The sequence below is a fragment of the Capricornis sumatraensis genome, chromosome 1, assembly GCF_032405125.1.
Source record: "Capricornis sumatraensis isolate serow.1 chromosome 1, serow.2, whole genome shotgun sequence".
Lineage (NCBI taxonomy): Eukaryota > Metazoa > Chordata > Mammalia > Artiodactyla > Bovidae > Capricornis > Capricornis sumatraensis.
This window is the reverse complement of record NC_091069.1, coordinates 23,659,095-23,679,800: the sequence shown is the minus strand read 5'-3', so window position 1 is coordinate 23,679,800 and position 20,706 is coordinate 23,659,095. Positions and strand designations below refer to the sequence as shown.

The 20,706-nt window shown below is 41.2% G+C and overlaps 1 protein-coding gene across 1 annotated transcript in view; it reads left to right on the top strand.

The window, feature by feature from the left end:
- The window catches only part of NBAS (NBAS subunit of NRZ tethering complex), a 335,202-nt gene that overhangs the window by 206,565 nt on the left and 107,931 nt on the right, over positions 1-20,706 (top strand). The window contains exons 39-41 of the mRNA XM_068975288.1: positions 7,692-7,768; positions 8,155-8,292; positions 18,784-19,013. Coding sequence (XP_068831389.1) covers positions 7,692-7,768; positions 8,155-8,292; positions 18,784-19,013 — 445 coding nt within the window. The remainder of the gene's footprint in view (positions 1-7,691; positions 7,769-8,154; positions 8,293-18,783; positions 19,014-20,706) is intronic.

Genomic DNA, 20,706 nt, shown 5'->3' with positions numbered 1-20,706 from the left:
TGCCACAGTTTGAAGGCATCAATTCTTCAGCACTCAGCCTTCTTTATGGTCCAACTCTTACATCCGTACATGACTACTGGGAAAACCATAGCTTTGACTAGACGGACCTTTGTCAGCAAAGTGCTATCTCAGCTTTTTAATATGCTGTCTAGGTTTGCCATAGCTTTCCTTCTAAAGAGCAAGCATCTTTTAATTTCATGGCTGCAGTTACCAGCCGCAGAGACTTTGGAGCCCAAGAAAATAAAGTCTGTCACTGATTCTACTTTTTCCCCTTCTATTTGCCATGAAGTGATGGGACCAGATGCCATGAGCTTAATTTTTTGAATGTTGAGTTTTCAGCCAGCTTTTTTTCTTTCTTCTTTCACCTTCATCAAGAGGCTCTTTAAGTTCTTCCTCGCTTTTCTGAAATTAGTGTTCAAGTCACAGTTGAATACTAATTCACAGGTACGTTCATGTTTCTTTTTTGCCTCCAAGAAGCTATTGCTAAATCATGACACATTTTACAAGTGATATTGAATTATAAGAGTATAGTTGCATTGCTGTTTCCCCTTTTAATTATTTATTTCTTCTTTCTTTTCTTTAAAAATATTGTAATATATTACTCATGGATTAAATTATGATTGATTATTAGAATAGCTTATACAGATAAAATCTAAGACCCTAAGAAAATACTGGTTAGACATGGAAATATTGTCTGTTAATTGGTGTAATAAAGGACTGAATTAATAACCAGGAATTTGGAAACATTGACTTATGTATTATCTTAACACATTATCAATTAGAGGATTTTTGCAGAACCTAAGGCCTGTGACGAGCAATTTGCTGTGTAAGTGAATACCGAAACAACAAGAACATTGGGGTAAAGTGAAAGTGAAGTCGCTCAGTCGTGTCCGACCCTCAGCAACCCCATGGACCGCAGCTTTCCAGGCTCCTCCGTTCATGGGATTTTCTAGGCAAGAGTACTGGAGTGGGGTGCCATTGCCTCCTCCAACTCTGAAAGTAAAGTGAAAGTGGCTCAGTCATGCCCGACTCTTTACGACCCCATGGACTGTCCATGGAATTCTCTAGGGCCGAATACTGGAGTGGGTAGCCTTTCCCTTCTCCAAACATTGGGGTAACAAAAGATAGATTAGTACATCTCCAGTCAAGAATATGTTCGTTTATGATTTAGCTTGACATATATATGTGTGTGTGTGTGTGTGTGTGTGTGTATGTGCATACCTCTCTTACAAAAAATGCTGAGAATGGAACCACATGCTAAAGGTTTGAAAGATGGCTGTGTCCTTGGAGAGACTCTGTCACACTGATTTCTCAGTTTGTTAAAGCTTCTGCTGTTTTCCAGAGCTGTTTTTGGAGGAAGGTGGAGAGTACTTGAGAATAAGGTCCTGGTGGGACACAGCTTTCTAAATTATTTGGCCTCCCCCTTTTCATGGTGTTCTTAAAGTACCTGACCATCTTTGTGGTAGCTGGTAACTAAATGATGAGGCCTCAGAATGATCTGGAAGTATGAAGCAAATAGAGATTTTTGTGGAGGAGCTGTATGGATTGGGGGATAATATGATGATAAATCGAGGATCCCTTCCTGTTCCCTTTCTCACCATGTGTACATCATTCATTGAAGCACTGGTCCTTGAGCCACCTACTGTCCTTGTACCTGGAGTATAACATTCAATTATAACTCAAAGTTGGTGATACCTTTTGACCTCTTTCATCTAATTTTACCTTCCCCTACCCCCTGCCTCTGGTAACCACAAATATAATCTCTTTTTCTGTGAGTTTGTTTCTGGAGTGTAATTGACCTACAAAATTGTTAGTTCCTGGTATAGAGCGTCGTGATTTGATATTTCCATATGTTACAAAATGATCATGTTTGGTTTCTCTTGAGGATGCTAATATATTTGAGACAGATATCATTAGCTATTTTATAGTATCAAGTATTTGTTAGAAACTCAACAGATTTGATGAATGATATAGGTTAAATGACCTAAATTAAAAATTATAGAAATGTGACTCCTGACTTTGGTTCAGAAGTAGGTCATGATACAAATTAAACTTCCCAACACGATCTGACTTTTCAGAATTTTTTAATAAAGTTGATGAAAAGATTTTTTATGGAGACTAGCTGAAGAAAATTGATCATTATTTATTTAGCTAAATGAATGATTTAATGGCTAATGAATTCTAAATCAATAATATGGGCAGCTTTCCTCTGTGAATTCCATTCTGGAATTAAATTTATCATAGAGTGCTTTCCAGAGACACTTATTTTGCAGAGAGTTAGTGCTTGGAGGCTTAGGCATAGATTTCATCTGATTTTGGCTATATTACATGTCTAGAAAATGCAGTGTATTTTCTGCAAGGTTACAAAATAAGCATTGCAAATTAAATTCATACACGGTGCTAAATGTAGGACAGGTCTTTATTTTTTTTTTAAATAAATACATGTATTTTAAATGGTAATGAAAAATCACTGCGATACAGTCTACAGCCAGCAAGATATCTGGTGGATCCCATCCTATTGAAACCCTGTAGTTTCTGGTCTACTTCAGATCCTCATTGATAATTTTGTCATATGTAGCTTTACATGGCTCACAGATTCAAGGTCTGAGAAGCTTCCTATATGTGGGGGTTTGAACTGGGCCTCAGTGAGGGCTGCTAAGAAAATTGGGATGGGGTCAAGTGTGGGCAGTTATGATGTGTCTCCCTTTTCCCCTCCTCCCGTCTCTCCCCTCTCATCTTCCCCCAAGCCCCCCACCAAGTTGGTTTCCTTCAATAATTCAGTTGTTAGTCAGGAGGGGTTCTGGGTCAGTACTTGGATTGTAGGGATTAATGAGCTGTGATCTGGCTGTGGGAGAAAAAATGTCATAAAGTGACTTAAGGATCAGGGAAGAGACATGATCCCTTTCCTTTCAACCTGGGGATGTAGGAGATGCTGTTGTGCCTGATACCGGTGATGGTGGCCTTTCCCGTCTTGGAGCAGCAGGGAGGCCACAGGCTTTGTGTGGCTGGAAACTCAGCTGCCTGAGTGCTGGAGAGGAGGTATATGTATACTTGTCCACACAGAACCCTGTTTGGGAAATAACTGTTGGGGAGCTTGAGCATTTGACCCTGTTTTCAGAAGGGTTTTTTCCCCCTTTTCTTCCATAAATATTGTATTAAGGAAATTTTCAAATGCATAGAAAAGTCAAGAGACTTCTACAGTGAACCTCCCATATACACTCCACCTGGATTTCAACAATTAATATTTTACTACACTCGCTCTAGTCCTCCCACCAAATACAGCTTCTTTCTCTGACACATTTCAGAGTTGTAGGCATTGTTACTCTTCACCTCTTGACATGCACTGTGCGTATCTTTAACTAGAGTCAATATTTCTTAATTTTTTATTTTACAATGGATTTATTATTTATTTTTTTCATTTACAAACAATGAAATGCAAAAGTCCTAAGTGTAGACATAAGACTGTGACTTTCGACAAGCACAGCACCTGTGTAACCCTGACTCTTTTCAAGATGCAGAACATTACTGTCACCCCAGAAAGTCGATGCCTCTTTCCTGAAAACACCCACCCCACACTTCTAATCGGAACTGGCAAATGTTCAGTTTTTCCCCTGCTGTAGATGAGTTTTGACTCCTCTAGAATTCATTTGGTGGAATCATACAGGATATATTCTTTTATGTGAAACGAGATTTATCTGCTTCTATCAGTAGGTTTTTTTCTACTCTTTCTTTCTTTCTTTCTTATTTTTTAATGACTGAAAGGTATTCCACTGTATGAATATACCACAGTTTACCCATTCTCCTGGTGAGGGACATGGGAGCTTTTTCCAACTGAGGGTTGTTCTGAAAAAGCTGCTGTGAACTCTTACACAATGTTTTTGTGAACCTGTGTTTTTACAGACCTTTGTTTTTATTTCTCTGGGTAACTATCTAAGGATGGAGCTGATGAGCCAAAGTTTTTTAAGAAACTGTCAGACCTCTCTTGTTGGCTGTTGTGGTTTTTCTGGGCTGTGGTTCTTTAAGACTTCAAGTTCTCCATCTGAATTTTACCTGCCTAGCAAGGAGCAGACAGAAGCTTGCCCTCAGGATAGAAGCTGCAAAGATGGGAAACTCACTGGTGTCATTTCATTTTCCAAATGGCATCTACCCTCTAGTTTCTGTCTGCTTTCAGTGCCTCGCCAGTGCCTTAAGATACCTGTTTTTTATGCTTTATCCAGAGTACATAGTTTTCATCTGCAGGAGGGCTGTACAAGTAAGAGAACCCAATCCCAGAAGAATTTAAATTGGATGTAGTATTCTGGATTTCACTGGAAATTCGTCTGATGAGAGTGGGGCAAAAGTCTGAGTCATTAATTCCCCAGAAAGACGAACCAGAAAGCCAGGGTACCTTTCTCTTAGGATTAATTCTGAGGAGTCAACTCATATCAATGCAGCTTACCCTGTGGAGAGGATTTTGGACTCACTTTAAGCGATCTTCATCTTCTGTGGTTGAAGTAGATGTCAAGAGGCCTTTTGAGAAATGGGCCAAAAGGACATTCAAGTGGGTGAGATATGCCAGCTAAATGGCAGTCCTGGTGGAAATGCTGCAACGAGGACTTGGCTTAAAATGAGAATTTGAAAAACACATGGCAATTTGGCGATAGCTATAAAAATTATAGTTGTGAGTATTGTTTGACCTAGTAATTCCGCTTCTAGGAATTTATTCTATGAATTCACAAACATGGAAAATATGGCACATGTTCATTGCTTGTAATAGCATAAGATTGTCGATAGCCTGATACATACCGACGGAGAGAGATATCAGTTTTGTATGTCTCATTTTCTGTCTGTGTTAGTCAGCTTGGGCTGACAGGACAGAATACTATAGACCAGGTGGCTTAAACAGCAGAAATTCCTGGTCTCACAGTTTGGAGACTGGAAATCAGATGCCAGTGTGGTTGGGTTCTGGTGATTTATCTCTTCCTGGCTAGCACACAGCTGCCTTCTCACTGTGTCTTTACCTCAGGGCAGAGAGAGAGGGAGAGGGAGGCAGAAGGTATGAAGGGGGCAGAGTATGGGTTTTCATGGGAAATAACAGGCGAGGTCTGGTAGGCATGCTTGAGCAAGCTTGAGATGAAGAGTTTGGGTAACTTTGGTGGACTCTGGGCTATGGGGTGATTTCTGGCTGTCTAGCAGTTGGCTCTGGGGTGATCAGGGCAGAGGTGATATTGTGCCTGGAGTGCAGAAGCCAGAGAAAATGGCTGGTTCAGAGAATTGGCTCCGAGCCAGTTGGTTTGCACATCAGTGGTGTGCCCGCAAGGAAGCTGTTTGCTTTACTTGGCAACTGACTAGTGTGCCAATAGCCCAAATTGACAAGACTCTTCCCCCTCAAATGTCAGTGCATTATAAATTGCAGAAATGTTTTAAAATTGATGAATACTGTTGTGAATATGGGGCTTTCCTGGTGGCTCATTCAGTAAAGAATCTGCCTGTGATGCACGAGACCCGAGTTCAATCACTGGGTTGGGAAGATCTGGAGAAGGAAATAGCAGCCCACTGCAGTGCTCTTTCCTGGAGAATTCCATGGACAGAGGAGCCTGACAGTCTACAGTCCATGGGGTCACAAGAGTCAGACACAACAGCTGTATATATGAAATGAAACTTTTGTGGTTATTATTCACTTGGAGCAAATATTTGTATTTTAAAGTGATTATTTTCACTGTTTGTAAAAATAACAATGATTCTTTGGACTCCTGGGTGATTTTTGTCATTACTTTTAGCACATGGAAATTAATTATTTCTTTTCTCTTCTGCCTGCTAACAGCTTTGTATTCAATGATATATGTTCAAGAAACACTGGTGACCATCTTTTGAGTTGGATCTGTGAAATAATATAACTATTTGAAAAATAAACCTATTGAAACTTATGTTTTCGGATCTAGTTTTTCCCTCACAAAGGTCTCTCAAGGGAACTCTGCTTTATTCCAGCCACGTCGTCATGACTGTTCTTTGTTGTTTTTGTTTTTTGTTGGGTTGTTCTGCTTTTGAAATTTCCTTCAGGATCTGGAGCATTTGCTTAGGAATATCTTCAGGGGTAGCGTATTTTTTCATCTCTTGAAGGTGCTTTGATTTTTGGAAATCGCCAAATGCACATTAAATGGAGTGTAAGATTGAGTTGATGATAAGATTAAAAACAAAAAGAAAACAAGGAAAGAAAGAAAAAAAAAAAGAAAGATCTGACTGGAAGTCAGTAATGGGACTGGGTGATTTTCCCAGGCAGGGCCCAGACCAGCTCCAAACACAACTCTGAGAGGTACGGTCCTCCATTAGCTGGGGCATCGGCCATTCACTTGGAATAAGGGCTCCTGAGCCATGAAGAGACAGGGCCGGTTTTGGTGAGTAGGTTTAGATTCTAAAAGCCAGAAAAAGGGGGTGGTTTGAAAACTGGCTTCTTTTGTACATAAGGAAGGGAAATATCTGAAGGAAGTAAAAATAAAGTGGAAAAAAGCTAGATGAGGTTGGAGGTTGCAATTGTAGAGGAAATGAGTATTTAGAGAACTCAGATTCTCTTACTAGAGGTGCTGTGCAAGAAGCCTCATTCCCTTTTAGATGAGTCATGCACAGGACATGTCGAGTTTTAGGTCACTTCTCATACTCCACCCACTTAGAGCTGGCTGATCTAGGCTCAGCCGGTAAAGAATCCACCTGCAATGCAGGAGACCAGGGTTCAGTCCCTGAGTTGGGAAGATCCCCTGGAGAAGGGAAAGGTTACCCACTCCAGTATTCTGGCCTGGAGAACTGTATAGTCCATGGTGTTGCAAAGAGTTGGACACGACTGAACGACTTTCAGTTTCCTGTCAAACACCATAAAATTATATGGTGTATTTACGAAGTGAAATATTACTTACTTTGAATTATTTAGATGCTGTTTACCTTCATTAGTGAAGATCAGGAGAGTCTGTGTCCTCTATAGAAAAAGTTTACACTGTGATTACAGTGACTATCTGGTATTGGTCACTTAAGGTCCTAAATGAATGCCTCCTTATTAATACAAAGTGGATATAAACACAGATGTTATTTGCAATGTTGTTTTATTAAATCCATAACATTGATAGGTTGTTGCTTATATAAAGAAGTTTTATAAAAGTTGTAGATGGTTGGGATATTTTAAGATGCTATATAATCAAAGCGTGAGACTGGTTTTCTTTTCGTAGAGTATGGTACAGAGAAAGGACCCAGCCTATTGTCATGACTGTAGTAATCAAGAGAGTTATTCTAAGTCTGCTCTTGCAAATCTGTGTTGTTGTTCTGACCATGAGTCCTCACATGGTCATCTTCCACAGTAGCTGTCATTGATATCCAGAATTGTATAGCATGGCCTGGGTCTCTAAAACCGAAAGATTAGCTGGAAGAGACATCCTCACTGATCTGTTTGCACTTAGACTTTGTAGCTGCACTAACAGTATTCACATATGTAAGTAGCAAATGGCATAATGTGTCTGAGTTAAGGCAAGACCACCATTTAACGTACTTTCATATAATCTGTACTCCGATGGTGCTGAATAGACTTTCTCATAAAGCATCTTAAAAAGTTCTCTGAAGATAATTACAGTTGAAATTATGAAGGACTAAAATCGTGACACTTAGTAACCATGACTGTCACATGGATCCGCAAAGAAAATAATGAATTTTTTTTTTTTTCCTGCATCCAGTTCTCTTACAGCTAGCAAGTGACGCTTTACCAAATGATATGACCTTGGCTCTTGCTTATCTCCTGGCTTTACCACAGGTAAGTTTGCCCTTACCAAGAAAAAAGGACTTAAAAAATGAATAAACTGAAAGCCTCTACTGGGGATTTTCACCAGTGAATTGTTTATTGCATGTTTCCTTTCCTTCTGGTTGTTCGTCTGCATAATAGAAGGGCTGTGGTCAGTATCTGAAGAGTCAAGTCTGCAGTGATAGCTAAAATCTTGATTTTAAAATCTTCTTTCACATGCATAGGATCTGCCTTGATAATCTGTCTGAATTTTAATGTAGTCATGTTAAGATGAGCTTGAGTCGATTTGATAGAAAGTTTGAACCAAAATTCTACAGTAAAGACTAGAAATGTAATGGTTTATGATGGTTGTGCTGATTTCCTTTCAGCTGAGCTCTTTCTCTTGTGCTCCCTTGTAGGTGTTAGATGCTAACAAGTGCTTTGAAAAGCAGTCCCACTCTGCTCTCTCTCTCCAGTTGGCTGCCTATTACTATAGCCTCCAGATCTACGCCCAGTTGGCTCCATGTTTCAGGGACAAATGCCATCCTCTTTACAGGGTAAGTCCTCACAGTTTCCACTTTATTAATGAGAAACGGTAAATCTTTTCTAAAGTAGTTAAAACACGTTTTTAGCTCTTTGGAGGGACAAAAGCGCCTTGCATTCAGAATGCATTCACAGTGGCTATGTTAGATGGAGTTGCTTTTCCAGGCATTAATAAGAGGCAGGAGTTCTAGTATGTAAGGTGAATGTTGCCGCTGCTGCTGCTAAGTCGCTTCAGTTGTGTCTGACTCTGTGCGACCCCATAGATGGCAGCCCACCAGGCTCCCCTGTCCCTGGGATTCTCCAGGCAAGAACACTGGAGTGGGTTGCCATTTCCTTCTCCAATGCATGAAAGTGAAAGTGAAGACGCTCAGTCATGTCTGACTGTTAGCGACCCCATGGACTGCAGCCTACCAGGCTCCTCCATCCATGGGATTTTCCAGGCAAGAGTACTGGAGTGGGATGCCATCGCCTTCTCCGAAGGTGAATGTTGATTCACCCCTAACTTCTCTGACATTTATTTTATTTTACAGCATTCTTAGGAAAGGCTGAGGTAATAGAGGGAAAATGGAGAACTGGCTTTGTAACTACCTTCTCCAGAGGAAGATGGCTCTAATTTAGGCCAGTATGCAGTGTTGTTCTTTGAACAGCATTGCACTCTTATTTATTTTTAAGCCAGAAAGGTATGAGAGTAGAAATTGTGCAGATGAAATGTTGAGACACACTATGCCTACTTAACTCCCATGCTTTTGACACCTTTTATTTAAGTTTATTGTTAATTTCTGAGTGAGTGCACCTAAGCTTGGCCTTTGCCTTCTTTTTTGGACCTGAAAATGTTTCAGGTGCTGCTGGAAAATGGAAGGCCTCTAGGTTTACTTGTATGCACTAGCTTTAAGCATCAGCATTCAGAAATGATCTCCTTTTTATACTGGATATTTTAAGAGAATTACCGCTTTAAGAATAAATAAGCAAATAGCTTGGACTTTCAAATCTACTCTGTGCACAGATTCAAAGTTCAGTGTCTATTGAGGCAGGATTCTTCCTCCCCTGACCCAGAGCAGACTGCAGAGAAAGAATTTGGATGCCTCGGCCATCCAAAACATATCTAAGAGCCTGTAAGTATATGCAAACATTTGGTTCATGGCAACATCATCTATGGCTTTCATTCATCAGTTTTTATTTAAAAAGAGAAAGGGGAATGAGGGAACTCTCTGCCACACAGGTTACTCTCCCAAGGGCATCATGGTTATTAGTGGGTATTGTTTTCAGAAATTAGGATGAAATTTGGGCCAAGGAAAGGACTGTCTTTTTAAGGCTAGTTCATATATTACTTTCTTTGGGAAATTTTGAATTTGTTTTTTTTTTGATAGCTACTGCTGCTGTTTTGTACTACTTTTTTTACCCTATACTCTAGTAATTTTCCTTTGTTTTGCTTTTATATCACAGGTATGTTTTTGTTTGAAATAAGGAGTTGACCTACCAGGGTATACATTGAGGGAAAGAAGTGATTATATATAGGTGGAAGTGTGGCAGGTTAATTTCTGGAACAGTGTACTTACTTAATGGAACAAGCATCATCTCTTCCTTTCTGTTGCTTCTGCATCCTTTTCCAGGCGTCTGGCAGAGCAGCCTTTCCAGAATGGAGGTCTGGGCTTCCTCTCCTCCACTGCCAGTGCTTCAGTGGTTTCCCATGGCCCTAGCGAGGTTGTCTGGCCTCTGTCTGTTTCATCACCTTCATTTTCCTTTTGTTCCAGCCATACCAAGCTGCTTAAATTTCTCACACAGCCCATGTGTTCTCTGTTCCTTGTCTTCAACACGTTGTAATCTTTTGCCTGTAATGTTTCGCCAGCATGCCTTTGCTTAGTACTTGGGTCCTGCCACCTGCCACCATCCTGCCGTGCTCCCAAGCTGTGCTGGAAGCTCCTCTGTGTGTCTCTACTGCCCTCTCCTTACCTCGTGACTTTTATCCTGTGTTACTTTGAATTTACCAATTTCCATCTCACTAGATAACGAGCTTTTTCAGGCCAGTGTCTGTGTTGTATTCCTTTGTTTCCTCATTGCAGGACCTGGAATGTCAATGGGAGTAAACAGATATTCCCTGGGGTAGAATACTGAAAATTAATGAGTTATCCTTCAGTACATAGGAGGCAGTTGGATAATGTGTGTATGTTTATCAAAAATATTTGTCAGATGACTGCTTGTGCCAGGCAGTATTCTAGATCCTGGGAAGACAGTAGTGGATAGTGTGTATAAAAACCCTTCCCCTTTTCAGATTTACATTCTGTTCGGGGAGGGGCACCATCAACAACAAAAAAAGTAAATATATTCTTTGTTTGATTATCGTAAGAGCTTTGCAAACAAAAAGCAAAGAAGAAAGTTAAGCAGTGGAGTACAGTTTAAAACAGGCTCAGGAAAGGCCTTCGTTACGAGGGTGACCTTTGACTAAAGAAAAGGATGAGCATGGCACCAGGAAGACTGAGGGGAGGAGAGCATTCTGGATGGAGGGATGGAACCTGTAACAGAGAAGTTGATATGTCCCTGTGCCATCCTATGTACCCTGGTGTTTTTTCACAAGTATTTAAGAAAGCATCGAAATACTACTTTATAAAATGCAAGGCAGAGAAGTGTTGCCTGACTCCAGAGGGAAAGGATAGCAGTGGAGTTGGTGACCAGACTTCACTGTGACCCGATCGGGTCTCCTCTAGACCAGGAAGGTGTCAGGAGGGGTCACAGCAGTGGTGTATGTGGGGCTTGTTTAGGGGAGCTGTCTGGGAACAGTAGAAGGATGAGACTCACCTTGGGAAGGCACAGGCTGTCTTAGTACCTTTCACATTCATTCTGCCGTTTGATCCATTGAGCAGCCTCATTTTGCAGAAGTGGCCACCTCTGTGCAGAAGGTAAGGCTGGGTTACTTGCTCAGGGTCGCTCCAGTAGAAAGTGACCTCAGTCACTGGAGTTCCTGATTCCAGTCTTTACCTGCCCATTGCCTGGTCATGCGGCCACTCCAGCTTTCTTTCAGAAGCAGCGTGTCCCTGTGTTTTCGACCCGAGTAATCTCTGGCTTGCACTCCAGCATGGTGTTTCTACCCACTTTGCAGTGGCTGCTGGCTGAAATCTCTACTTCCGTGTTTGACACTGGTGGCTCTTCCTCACCCCACCAGTCATGATCCTGACACTGGCTCATTTGAAGTTTATGCTCTGACTGTTCAGACTGTATATTTCTCTGAATTTGACATCCTTTCTCACACCTTGGTGTCTGTGCAGATGTAATTCTCCTGCCTGAAATACCTCTTACTTCTTCCCACTAGCAGCAGATAAGTCTGAGCTTAAAAAAGCTTCCTGTGTGAAACTTTCTCTGCTGCCTGAAATGATTTTTTTTTAAATTTTTTCTGTCTTACCTTTCTAATTATTGTAAATACATCTTTTTTTTTTTAAAGTTGAAAAGTAAAGTTAAAGTCGCTCAGTCGTCTCCGACTCTTTGTGACCCCATGAACCGTAGCCTACCAGGCTCCTCCATCCATGGAATGCTCCAGGCCAGAATACTGGAGTGGGTAGCCTTTCCCTTCTCCAAGGAATCTTCCCAACCGAGGGAACGAACCCAGGTCTCCCGCATTGCGGGCAGATTCTTTACCAGCTGAACCACAAGTTGCTTTCCGTCTCTCATGGCTCTCTTCCAGACTTCCCCTAGAGCGGATCCTGTAGGCTGTGGTAGCCGGTGCACCTTGTCCTCTTTCCACATATGATGCTGTTGAGGGCAGGAATCCCCGTCTATTCTGAGTCCCCAGGATATCACCCACCTCTAGTTACTCAGTGACTGTTGGCATGTGACTAATTTGAGGAATCATTTCATTGAGCAGCCATCAGTATTACATTTTGGGAGTCCTGACTTTTCATGGACGGGCCTGTTAGCTGGATGTTTTAAGTATGTTTGCATTGTCCATTGACTACCTAATGGCTCATTATTTGAGTCTTTTCAGAATCTCTCCCTGCAGAAAACCACACTGCTGAGTTTGAATGAGACATGGCAAACTCCTGATGAATCATCTTGGAAACGGAGATCCAAGTGGTTTCAATTTGTTGCCCACACATAATAACTCTCCACGAAGCTTTGCTTCCACTCAATTGTCAGTTCAGCTTGTTTCTATTTTCACAGTCTTTTCACATTTTCTCTTTCCACTCCCTGCAGTTCTGAGCTGCAGGAATGATAACTTAGGTAGATTGCTAGGTTTGAATGAAAGTATTGATATAATTTGTGGTGTCATTTCTGGTAAGAAGCCTGTGCATCTTGGTGTGAAGCACATCTTGCGTCAGCCACACAGACTCCAGGACCCGGCAGCAAACCTGGGTGATCATTGGAGCAGCCTAGCGGACCTTTTTTCTTTTTAATATTTATTGATTTACTGATTGACTGATTGATGTATTGATGTAGCTAGCTGCACCAGATCTTAGTTGCAGCATATGGAATCTAGTTCCCCAACCAGGGATCTAACCCAGGCCCCCTGCCCTGGGAGTGTGGAGTCTTAGCCACCTGACCAGTGGGGAAGTCCCTCATGTTTCTTTTTAGAGATCTGTAATGATGATTGGCAGAGAATTTCGTCTTCTAGTATTTGTCCTAATCAACTTTTTATGTTGAAAAAACAATGCACACATGGCAAAAAACAGATGATGAAAATAGGATAAAACAAAAGGTCAGTTTCCTTTTTGTATCCCTCCAGAAATAGTTACGGATGTACATATTTATATAACAACTTTTTAATACAGATATGAGTAAGCTATACACATTTCTGTACCTTGTTTATTTGTGTCTTACCTTTGTAATTATTGTGACTGCATCTTTTTTACAAATTGAAGTATTGTAATTTTTTTTACAAATTGAAGTATTGAAATTTACAAAGTGTTAATTTATGGTATACAAACAAAATGATTCAGTTATACATATAAGCATGCAAGTGCACAGATGCATATATTCTTTTCCATTGTAGGTTATTACAAGATATTAAATATAGTTCCCTGTGCTATACAGTGTGACCTCATTGTTTATTTTATACAGAATACTGTGTATCTGCTAATCTCAAACTCCTAATTTATCCCTCTTCCCATATATGCATCTTGAAGTGTGATTTATCTAGCTTAAAAAAAAAAGTTTAAGAAGATAAGATCATTTGAAAATGGAAATGTGTCTTTTAGTTTTATATGCTAGAGAATCAAACCTGGCAGGGGATGAAATTCAAAAGTTTATGGTAGACTATTTCTAAGATGTATTTTTTTAAGCTACTAATTGAAAATACTAAGTAGAAAATTATCTCAAGCAAATAACAACCCTAGAGGGAAAACATACCACCTGTTTAAAAGTTTCCAAACAATATTACCAAGAAATGGAGACTATTAAGCCTGAATGGATTTATTACCTCTACTAGTTAGTAGTACTAGATGAAGTTACTCAAAATTCTAGTCTCATAAATATTTATGTATATTAAATTTTTTTTTTTTTTTTTTACAGGGATCTGGCCATAGTCTCTAAAGAAAGCATATTTTTTTTCCTACACCTTAAAGAAACTGCATTGCCAGATTTGGGGGGGAAATTAGAATAATTTATTCTCTATACTTCTTAAATTTTTTGTGCCTTTTTATGTTTTCAGTTTTTGTAGTATCATTTCAATACTGAATATGGGAGATTTCAAAGCTACCGGTAAAGTCCTTCAAAAGTTTCTTAGAGGCTAAAAACTTTTGTACTCATGGATCATATCATTGAACTTAGGTGGAAAAAGAGGGAGAGAGGTTTGAATATACTCTGCTCAAAAATTAGTGACTTTATGTGTGAAGCTGGATGTAGGACATTCAGGGAGCTCTGCTGGCAGGGTAAGGAGCAGGGCCTGGTACAGTGGAGAGCCCATGAGACAAGAGACCAGGAGGCTTGAGTCTCTTCCTTGCTGTGAGACTCCAGCTCAGGATCCCTAATTGGAGATTGGCATCTATAAAGCAGTTACCAGCAGTCTCCTGTACCCATCACTGGGTTGGTATGAAGGTCAGATCAAAATCATGTGAAAGTGCTTTAGAAACTTTAATGCTGTGCACTTGTGAAGTGAATGAATGAATGTGTGAAATGAAGTGTTGGGCTGAGTAGAGGATGCTTTTGGAATATATTGAGAGAAATTGTGATGAGCCCAGAGGAAGAATTGTTACCAGAATTTAAAACACATTGGAAGTAATCATGACAGGTAAAGTTTCTGGAGGAAGGGACAGAAAGTACTAGTGATAATGATTAGAAAATAATTTGCATGGAAAGCTAGAACTTAAAACATGCTCATCCATCTACTCTCTATGAAGCATCTGTCAAGAACAAAGTATTGGCTGGCCAAAAGATTGGTTTGAATTTTTGCCCCAAATTGCATCTCTAGTAAGCAAAGGATCTGGTATATAAACTAGTACAACTGATGTAAAAGCTGCTGCTGCTCTTTGGTGTGTCCCTCTTTTACTCCATAACTCTAATGTGCTGTGGGAAAGACACAGCTAAGTACACATGGTTTCTGCCCTCCAGAAACTAATACTTAAAAGAGAGGCAATGTAAAGTATGCAGTAGAAGTACAATTAAAGTGTAACAGATGTATCAGTAATTGCGTGCATAGTCACTCAATCATGTCCTACTCTTTGCAGCCCCATGTTCTGCAGCCTGCCAGGCTCCTCTGTCCATGGGATTCTCCAGGCAAGAATACTATAGTGGGTTGCCATTTCCCTCTCCAGGGTCTCTTCCCGATCCAGGGATCAAACCTGTATCTTTTGAGTCTCCTGCATTGGCAGGCAGCTTCTTTACCACTGTGCTACCTGGGAATACCTTTGAGTACATTCCATAATTGCTTTCATTTTTGGAGCCCCTCCTATGGACCAGGTCTTGGTTTGGTTTGTGTATTTTATGTGTGTGTGTGTGTGTGTGTGTGTATGTATAGTTTCTTAGGCTTTGTGCAACCATGCAAGCTATAGTATATTGCCATTTTATAGATAAGACTATTAAGTTTGTAGTTGTTAAGTAGCTTGCACAAGGACATCCAGCTAGTAACTTATGTGTATCCATGCTTATTACACCCTGTCATGCCATTTTCCTCATTGGAAAAAAAAGAATAGGTGTTTTTTTGCCACATATAAAAATGAAGGTTGTGTGTGGAGACTTGAAACTCTCTGTAAGATAAAGAAAAGCCAGTGTAATGTTAATAGTAGCAACTATGTACATTATTGCTGTGTGCTATTTAGTACTCTTGGAGCTGAACTCTCTAACCTGGTTTGGGAAATTTGTTTCATAAATGGTGTTAGAAAGAGAATAGAAATGAGATCAGATATTTGGTGTACTCTCCCAATACAGGTACCAAATCCGTGAGATGCCAGAAAACAAAGAGTGAGAAAATGAGTGTGGTACAATAACCGTAAGAAGCGCTTGGGAGAGTAAAGGTGGTCAATTCCATGAGTAGGGAGTAGGAACCAACAGCCTGGTAGAGCAGGGCATGGAGTCATACACAGAGATGGGCTGCCTGGTTGTCGCTCCACCTTCAGAGTACATTGGGCAATTTTAGGCTGGAGGACTTGAGTCTGAAATCAGATGGTCAGAGTATACATGGAAAAAAGCCTTCTTCACTGTTTTGATCAACGTGAGTTTGCTAGTGGAGTGCAAAACCAGTACAAAGAGCTCCCTGAAAGAACACCTAACAGAAGAGCTGTCCTGCTGCCCTGAGACCCCAGTTGCTGGATATTTGCTCCTGCTCTTTCTCTTTCTAGGCAGGAAAGTGCTTACTGGGTGAGGTGTGAGATGAGCAGGCAACAACAGGGCACACCCAGATGCAGAGCAGGTGGAGATGGGCTACTGGCTCCCTGGCCACATCCATATGCCAGACAGCTTCAGAGGGGGCTGTGCCTCTGGGGGGCGGTTCAGGGAGGGGCCTCATGAGCTTCAGTCTGTAAGCAGAAGGGAGCCGGGTTAAATAACAGATGAAGAGGCACTAAGAGCCTAGGAATGGGATCCGATTTGCCTAAATCCGTTGCCAGATATACCAGCCTTACACAGCTTATTCCCAGATCACTTCTAAATGCAGTAGGATCAGCTTTGTTCACTCCATCTTCCCATCAGGGCTTAGCCATCTAGGCTTAGCACATATTCTCGCCTTTACTGGAATTTGTTTCCCTGTTATTTTTAATATATAATAATTCTATTTATTTATAGCCATGCTGGGTCTTCCTTGCTGCACAGGTGTTTTTCTAACTGCGGCAAGTGGAGACTAGTTGGGGTGAGAGGGATTCTCATCGTGGTGGCTTCTCTTGTTGCAGAGCACGGACTCTAGGGTGTGTGGGCTTCAGCAGTTGTCGCTCCCGGGCTCTGGAGCACAGGTTCAGTAGTTGTGGCCCCTGGGCTTAGTTGCTGCAAAGCATGTGGGATCTTCCTGGAGCAGGGATTGAACCCATGTCTCCTGAATTGGCAGGTGGATTCTTTACCAGTGAGCCACGAGGGGAACCCCTGTTTCTTGATAGCCTTTTTACTACTTAACACTTGAATAGTTAGACTAGAAATTAACTCTTTCATGAAGCCCTGCTTGACACGTGCCTGAAGCCAACCCCTCTGTATTCATTCCCATAGCACCCTGTGCTTAGTGGTATCAAACCATTTATTGTTGTTTGCTTGGTTGTCTTTCCTTATAGACTACATTCCTGGAGGAAAGGGTCACGTCTTCTTAGGACTTCACCTGGCACATAATAGGTGCGCAAAAAGGATTTGTTGAGTGAATGACATATGATCTTGCAGCCACTTATTAGGAGCACTGGTTTTCAAAGCCGGGTCTTTTGACTTGAGACAGATATCTGCAGTTTTTGAGGATAGGACTCGGTATATGAATGAGATAGGGGAAGCATTTAGTAAGGTTGACCTTTTCTTAAATCTGCCTGTTGGAATCCAAGAAAATTTCTTTAATTGGTTTTTATCATTACTCCCAGCTGCTAAAGTTGCTTCAGTCGTGTTCGACTCTGTGCAGTCCCATAGACGGCAGCCTACCAGGCTCCTCTGTCCCTGGGACTCTCCAGGCAAGAACACTGGAGTGGGTTGCCATTTCCTTCTCCAATGCATGAAAGTGAAAAGTGAAAGTGAAGTCACTAAGTTGTGTCCGACTCTTTGTGACCCCATGGACTGCAGCCTACCAGGCTCCTCCATCCATGGGACTTTCCAGGCAAGAGTACTGGAGTGGGTTGCCATTGCCTTCTCCACATTACTCCCAGACTGTACCTTAATAGGATCAAGAGAGAGAATGTCAGATTAGGTTTGGCAATATAGACCCAACACTGATAAATCTGTGCAGTTCAGAATGATGACTTACGCATGAGAAATGCTGACAGCTTATTATAATTAGATGTGTTTTTGAGAACCACAGGAAGCTTTGGGAGTGTTTTTTTTTTTTTTTCCAATTTGCTTATATTAAAATATGTACCATGTTTTCCCAGAAGCTGGGAGGGATTGAGTTAATATTGTTCACATGTTAGGTAACTCTGGAATCATGGTGGAGCTGCTATGGCTTCATTGACACCCAAACCAACTTTAAATAAATGTGGTTGTATTATATTTATTTAATATAAATAAATAAAATAACTGCCTTTCCTGTCAGCCAATCAATTCTGGGCTTTGTTCTATTTGAATAATTGTTTTGTAACATCAGTATCAGTTTAGTTGCTCAGTCGTGTCCGACTTTGTGACCCCATGCACTGCAGCATGCCAGGCCTCCTTGTCCATCACCAACTCCTAGAGTTTACTCAAACTCATTCTATTGAGTTGGTGATGCCATCCAACCATCTCATCCTCTGTCATCCCCTTCTCCTCCCACTTTCAATCTTTCCCAGCATCAGGGTTTTTTCAAATGAGTCAAAGAATTACAGGATAGTATCCCATTGAGCCCTAAATTGAGCAAAGTAAAAATTGGTTGCATACTTTCTTATGAAACTAGAAAAAAATGATGATTGTAGGAACAAGGATGGGTTTTTTCCCCTTACTTATCTCTGGAGAAAATACTCTTTACTTAACTGTCTAGGCATTTCTAATGGGATTATTGAACTACTGCTTTGTAATTGAGAATACTTAGATGGTCCAAAGCATATTTATCCAGGGGCAATGATGACAAAAATTGCTTCCAGGGTGAATTATTATAAATGATCAGATAATTAGGGAAGAGATCTGGAATAGGCTCAAGGATCTAATGGTAGTTGAAAAAACAAGCATACATATTTTTTAAGTGGATGGAGAATTTTTTTTTTTTTTTGGATGGAGGTTTTTTAAGGTGGAAGAACAGAGCAGATGTCCAGAAATTCACTCCTAGACTCAGTTTATGTGTCCTGTTCTTATGGTCTGCAAAATGGACCACCTCTGCAACAGACTCCCCAGGGTGGTTGTAAACCTTGATTAGATAGCGGCCGTGTGAAGGGCCAGACAGACCTTCTTCCCATTGTTACATTTTTTTTTTTTTTGTAATTACTCTTTGTTATTCACAGGCTGATCCCAAAGAACTGATCAAGATGGTCAGCAGGCATGTGACTCTGTATGGACACGAGGCCTGGCCCGAGGACCTCGCTGCACTGACCAAGCAGTTGCACTACTACAATGAACGCCTGCTGGACTTCACTCAGGCTCAGATCCTCCAGGGCCTGCGGAAGGGTGTGGACGTGCAGCGGTTCACAGCCGACGACCAGTACAAACGGGAAACCATCCTTGGCCTGGCCGAGTAAGAGATACTTTTGTCTCCTAAAGGGATGGGATAAAACACACAAGAACAAGCTGAGTTATCAGGACTATGAATCACAGTCCCTTGAAGATGTCCATTCGTGGTTACTGTAAGCAGGGTTTCCCCTTCTTCTTCCGATCCTGTGAGGGACGTGGGAGTCTTCACAAATGGATTGTTGGTGGGATCATGGTGAGGATAGCTGCCTTCTGAATGATCAGTAGATGCAGACTGTATTTCAGGCTTGCACATTTAAAATAGTAAGGATGATAATTATAAGAAAATGTCCCTATGATTTTGGTATCCTGATCCCAGTACTATGTTAGAGGTGATGCAGTATGATCAGGGGTTAAAAGTATGAAGCTTACCGTCTGCGGGCTAAGCCACTTAAGTTGTGTCCTATTCTTGAAAACCCATGGACTGTAACCTGCCAGGCTCCTCTGTCCATGGGATTCTCCTGGCAGAAATACTGGAGTGGATTGCCTTGCCTCCTCCAGGGATCTTCCTAACCCAGTGATTGAACCCAGGTCTCTTACATCTCCTGCATTGGCAGACAGGTTCTTTACTATGAATGCCACCTGGGAAGCCCATGAAGCTTACTTTAGAAATTTTAAAACAAGACTCCCTTTGATTCCTGGTTGGAATCTCACTTTTCTACTACATGGCTGTTTAATTTCCTCACTGTGTTAAAAATAGGTACAGTCGACTTAATCCAAGAGGAGGAACCACGTGTTGTGGGTCCAGGGCACCTTCACCTGTCCTGGGTTCCTAGAGAAAGCAGATCTTTCATGCTGGCAATTTCTCTTGTTTGAGGCCTGTAGCAGCTTCCTTTTTTTCCTTTGTCCCTTAGCTCTTTCCAGAGAAAAGTTAGCCCTTGTGTGAGATGGCAATACAGTTCAAGGCCTGTGGGAATGTTCTCTTCTAGGTATGGAGTTCCCCTTGGTTTTAATACTGGTCCTCATTTTTTGTTTTAGATCAAATGAGTTCTGATCAAATGAGAATTAGGTGTCAGCTGTTGGGGAAGTTAAACAAGATATTTTTATAAAATGGGCTCACTCACAATGGTTATTAAGTTAGAGGTATGTTTTGTTTTTAACACCATGATTCGTGGAGTGCTTCTTATGGGCCTAGAATGGTGTTAGATGCTCTATAAACTTTCTTTTGAAAACATCTTTTAATCCTTAAAGGTAACCCTCTGATATAAAATGTTGTTATCCCCATGTCATAGCTGAAGAACTTAAAAGTGTTTGTCACTCAGTTGTGTGTGACTCTGTGCAACCCCATGGACTGTAGCCCACCAGGCTCCTCTGTCCATGGGATTCTCCAGGCAAGAATACTGGAGTGGGTTGCCATTTCCTTTTCCAAAGAACTTAAGGCTTATTAATATTAAGTAATTGGTCCAAGTTTCCATAGATGGTAAGGATCACAGCTGTGATTTCCTGCTACCTACCAAAGGCATCACGTCTTCAGCACCAGGCACCCTCCCCACACTGCCTGATTGAATTTTCCCAGAAGCATTGACATGCAGTTCAGTCTAGGTTTCTAGCCTTTGAAACAACGTTAGATTGTGCCTACATTTTACAATGATCAATCTCTCCTGATAAGTACCTTAAAATCAGCGGTAAAGAATCTGCTTGCAATGCAGGATCCGTAGGAGATGCGGGTTCAATCCCTGGGTCAGGAAGATTCCCTGGAG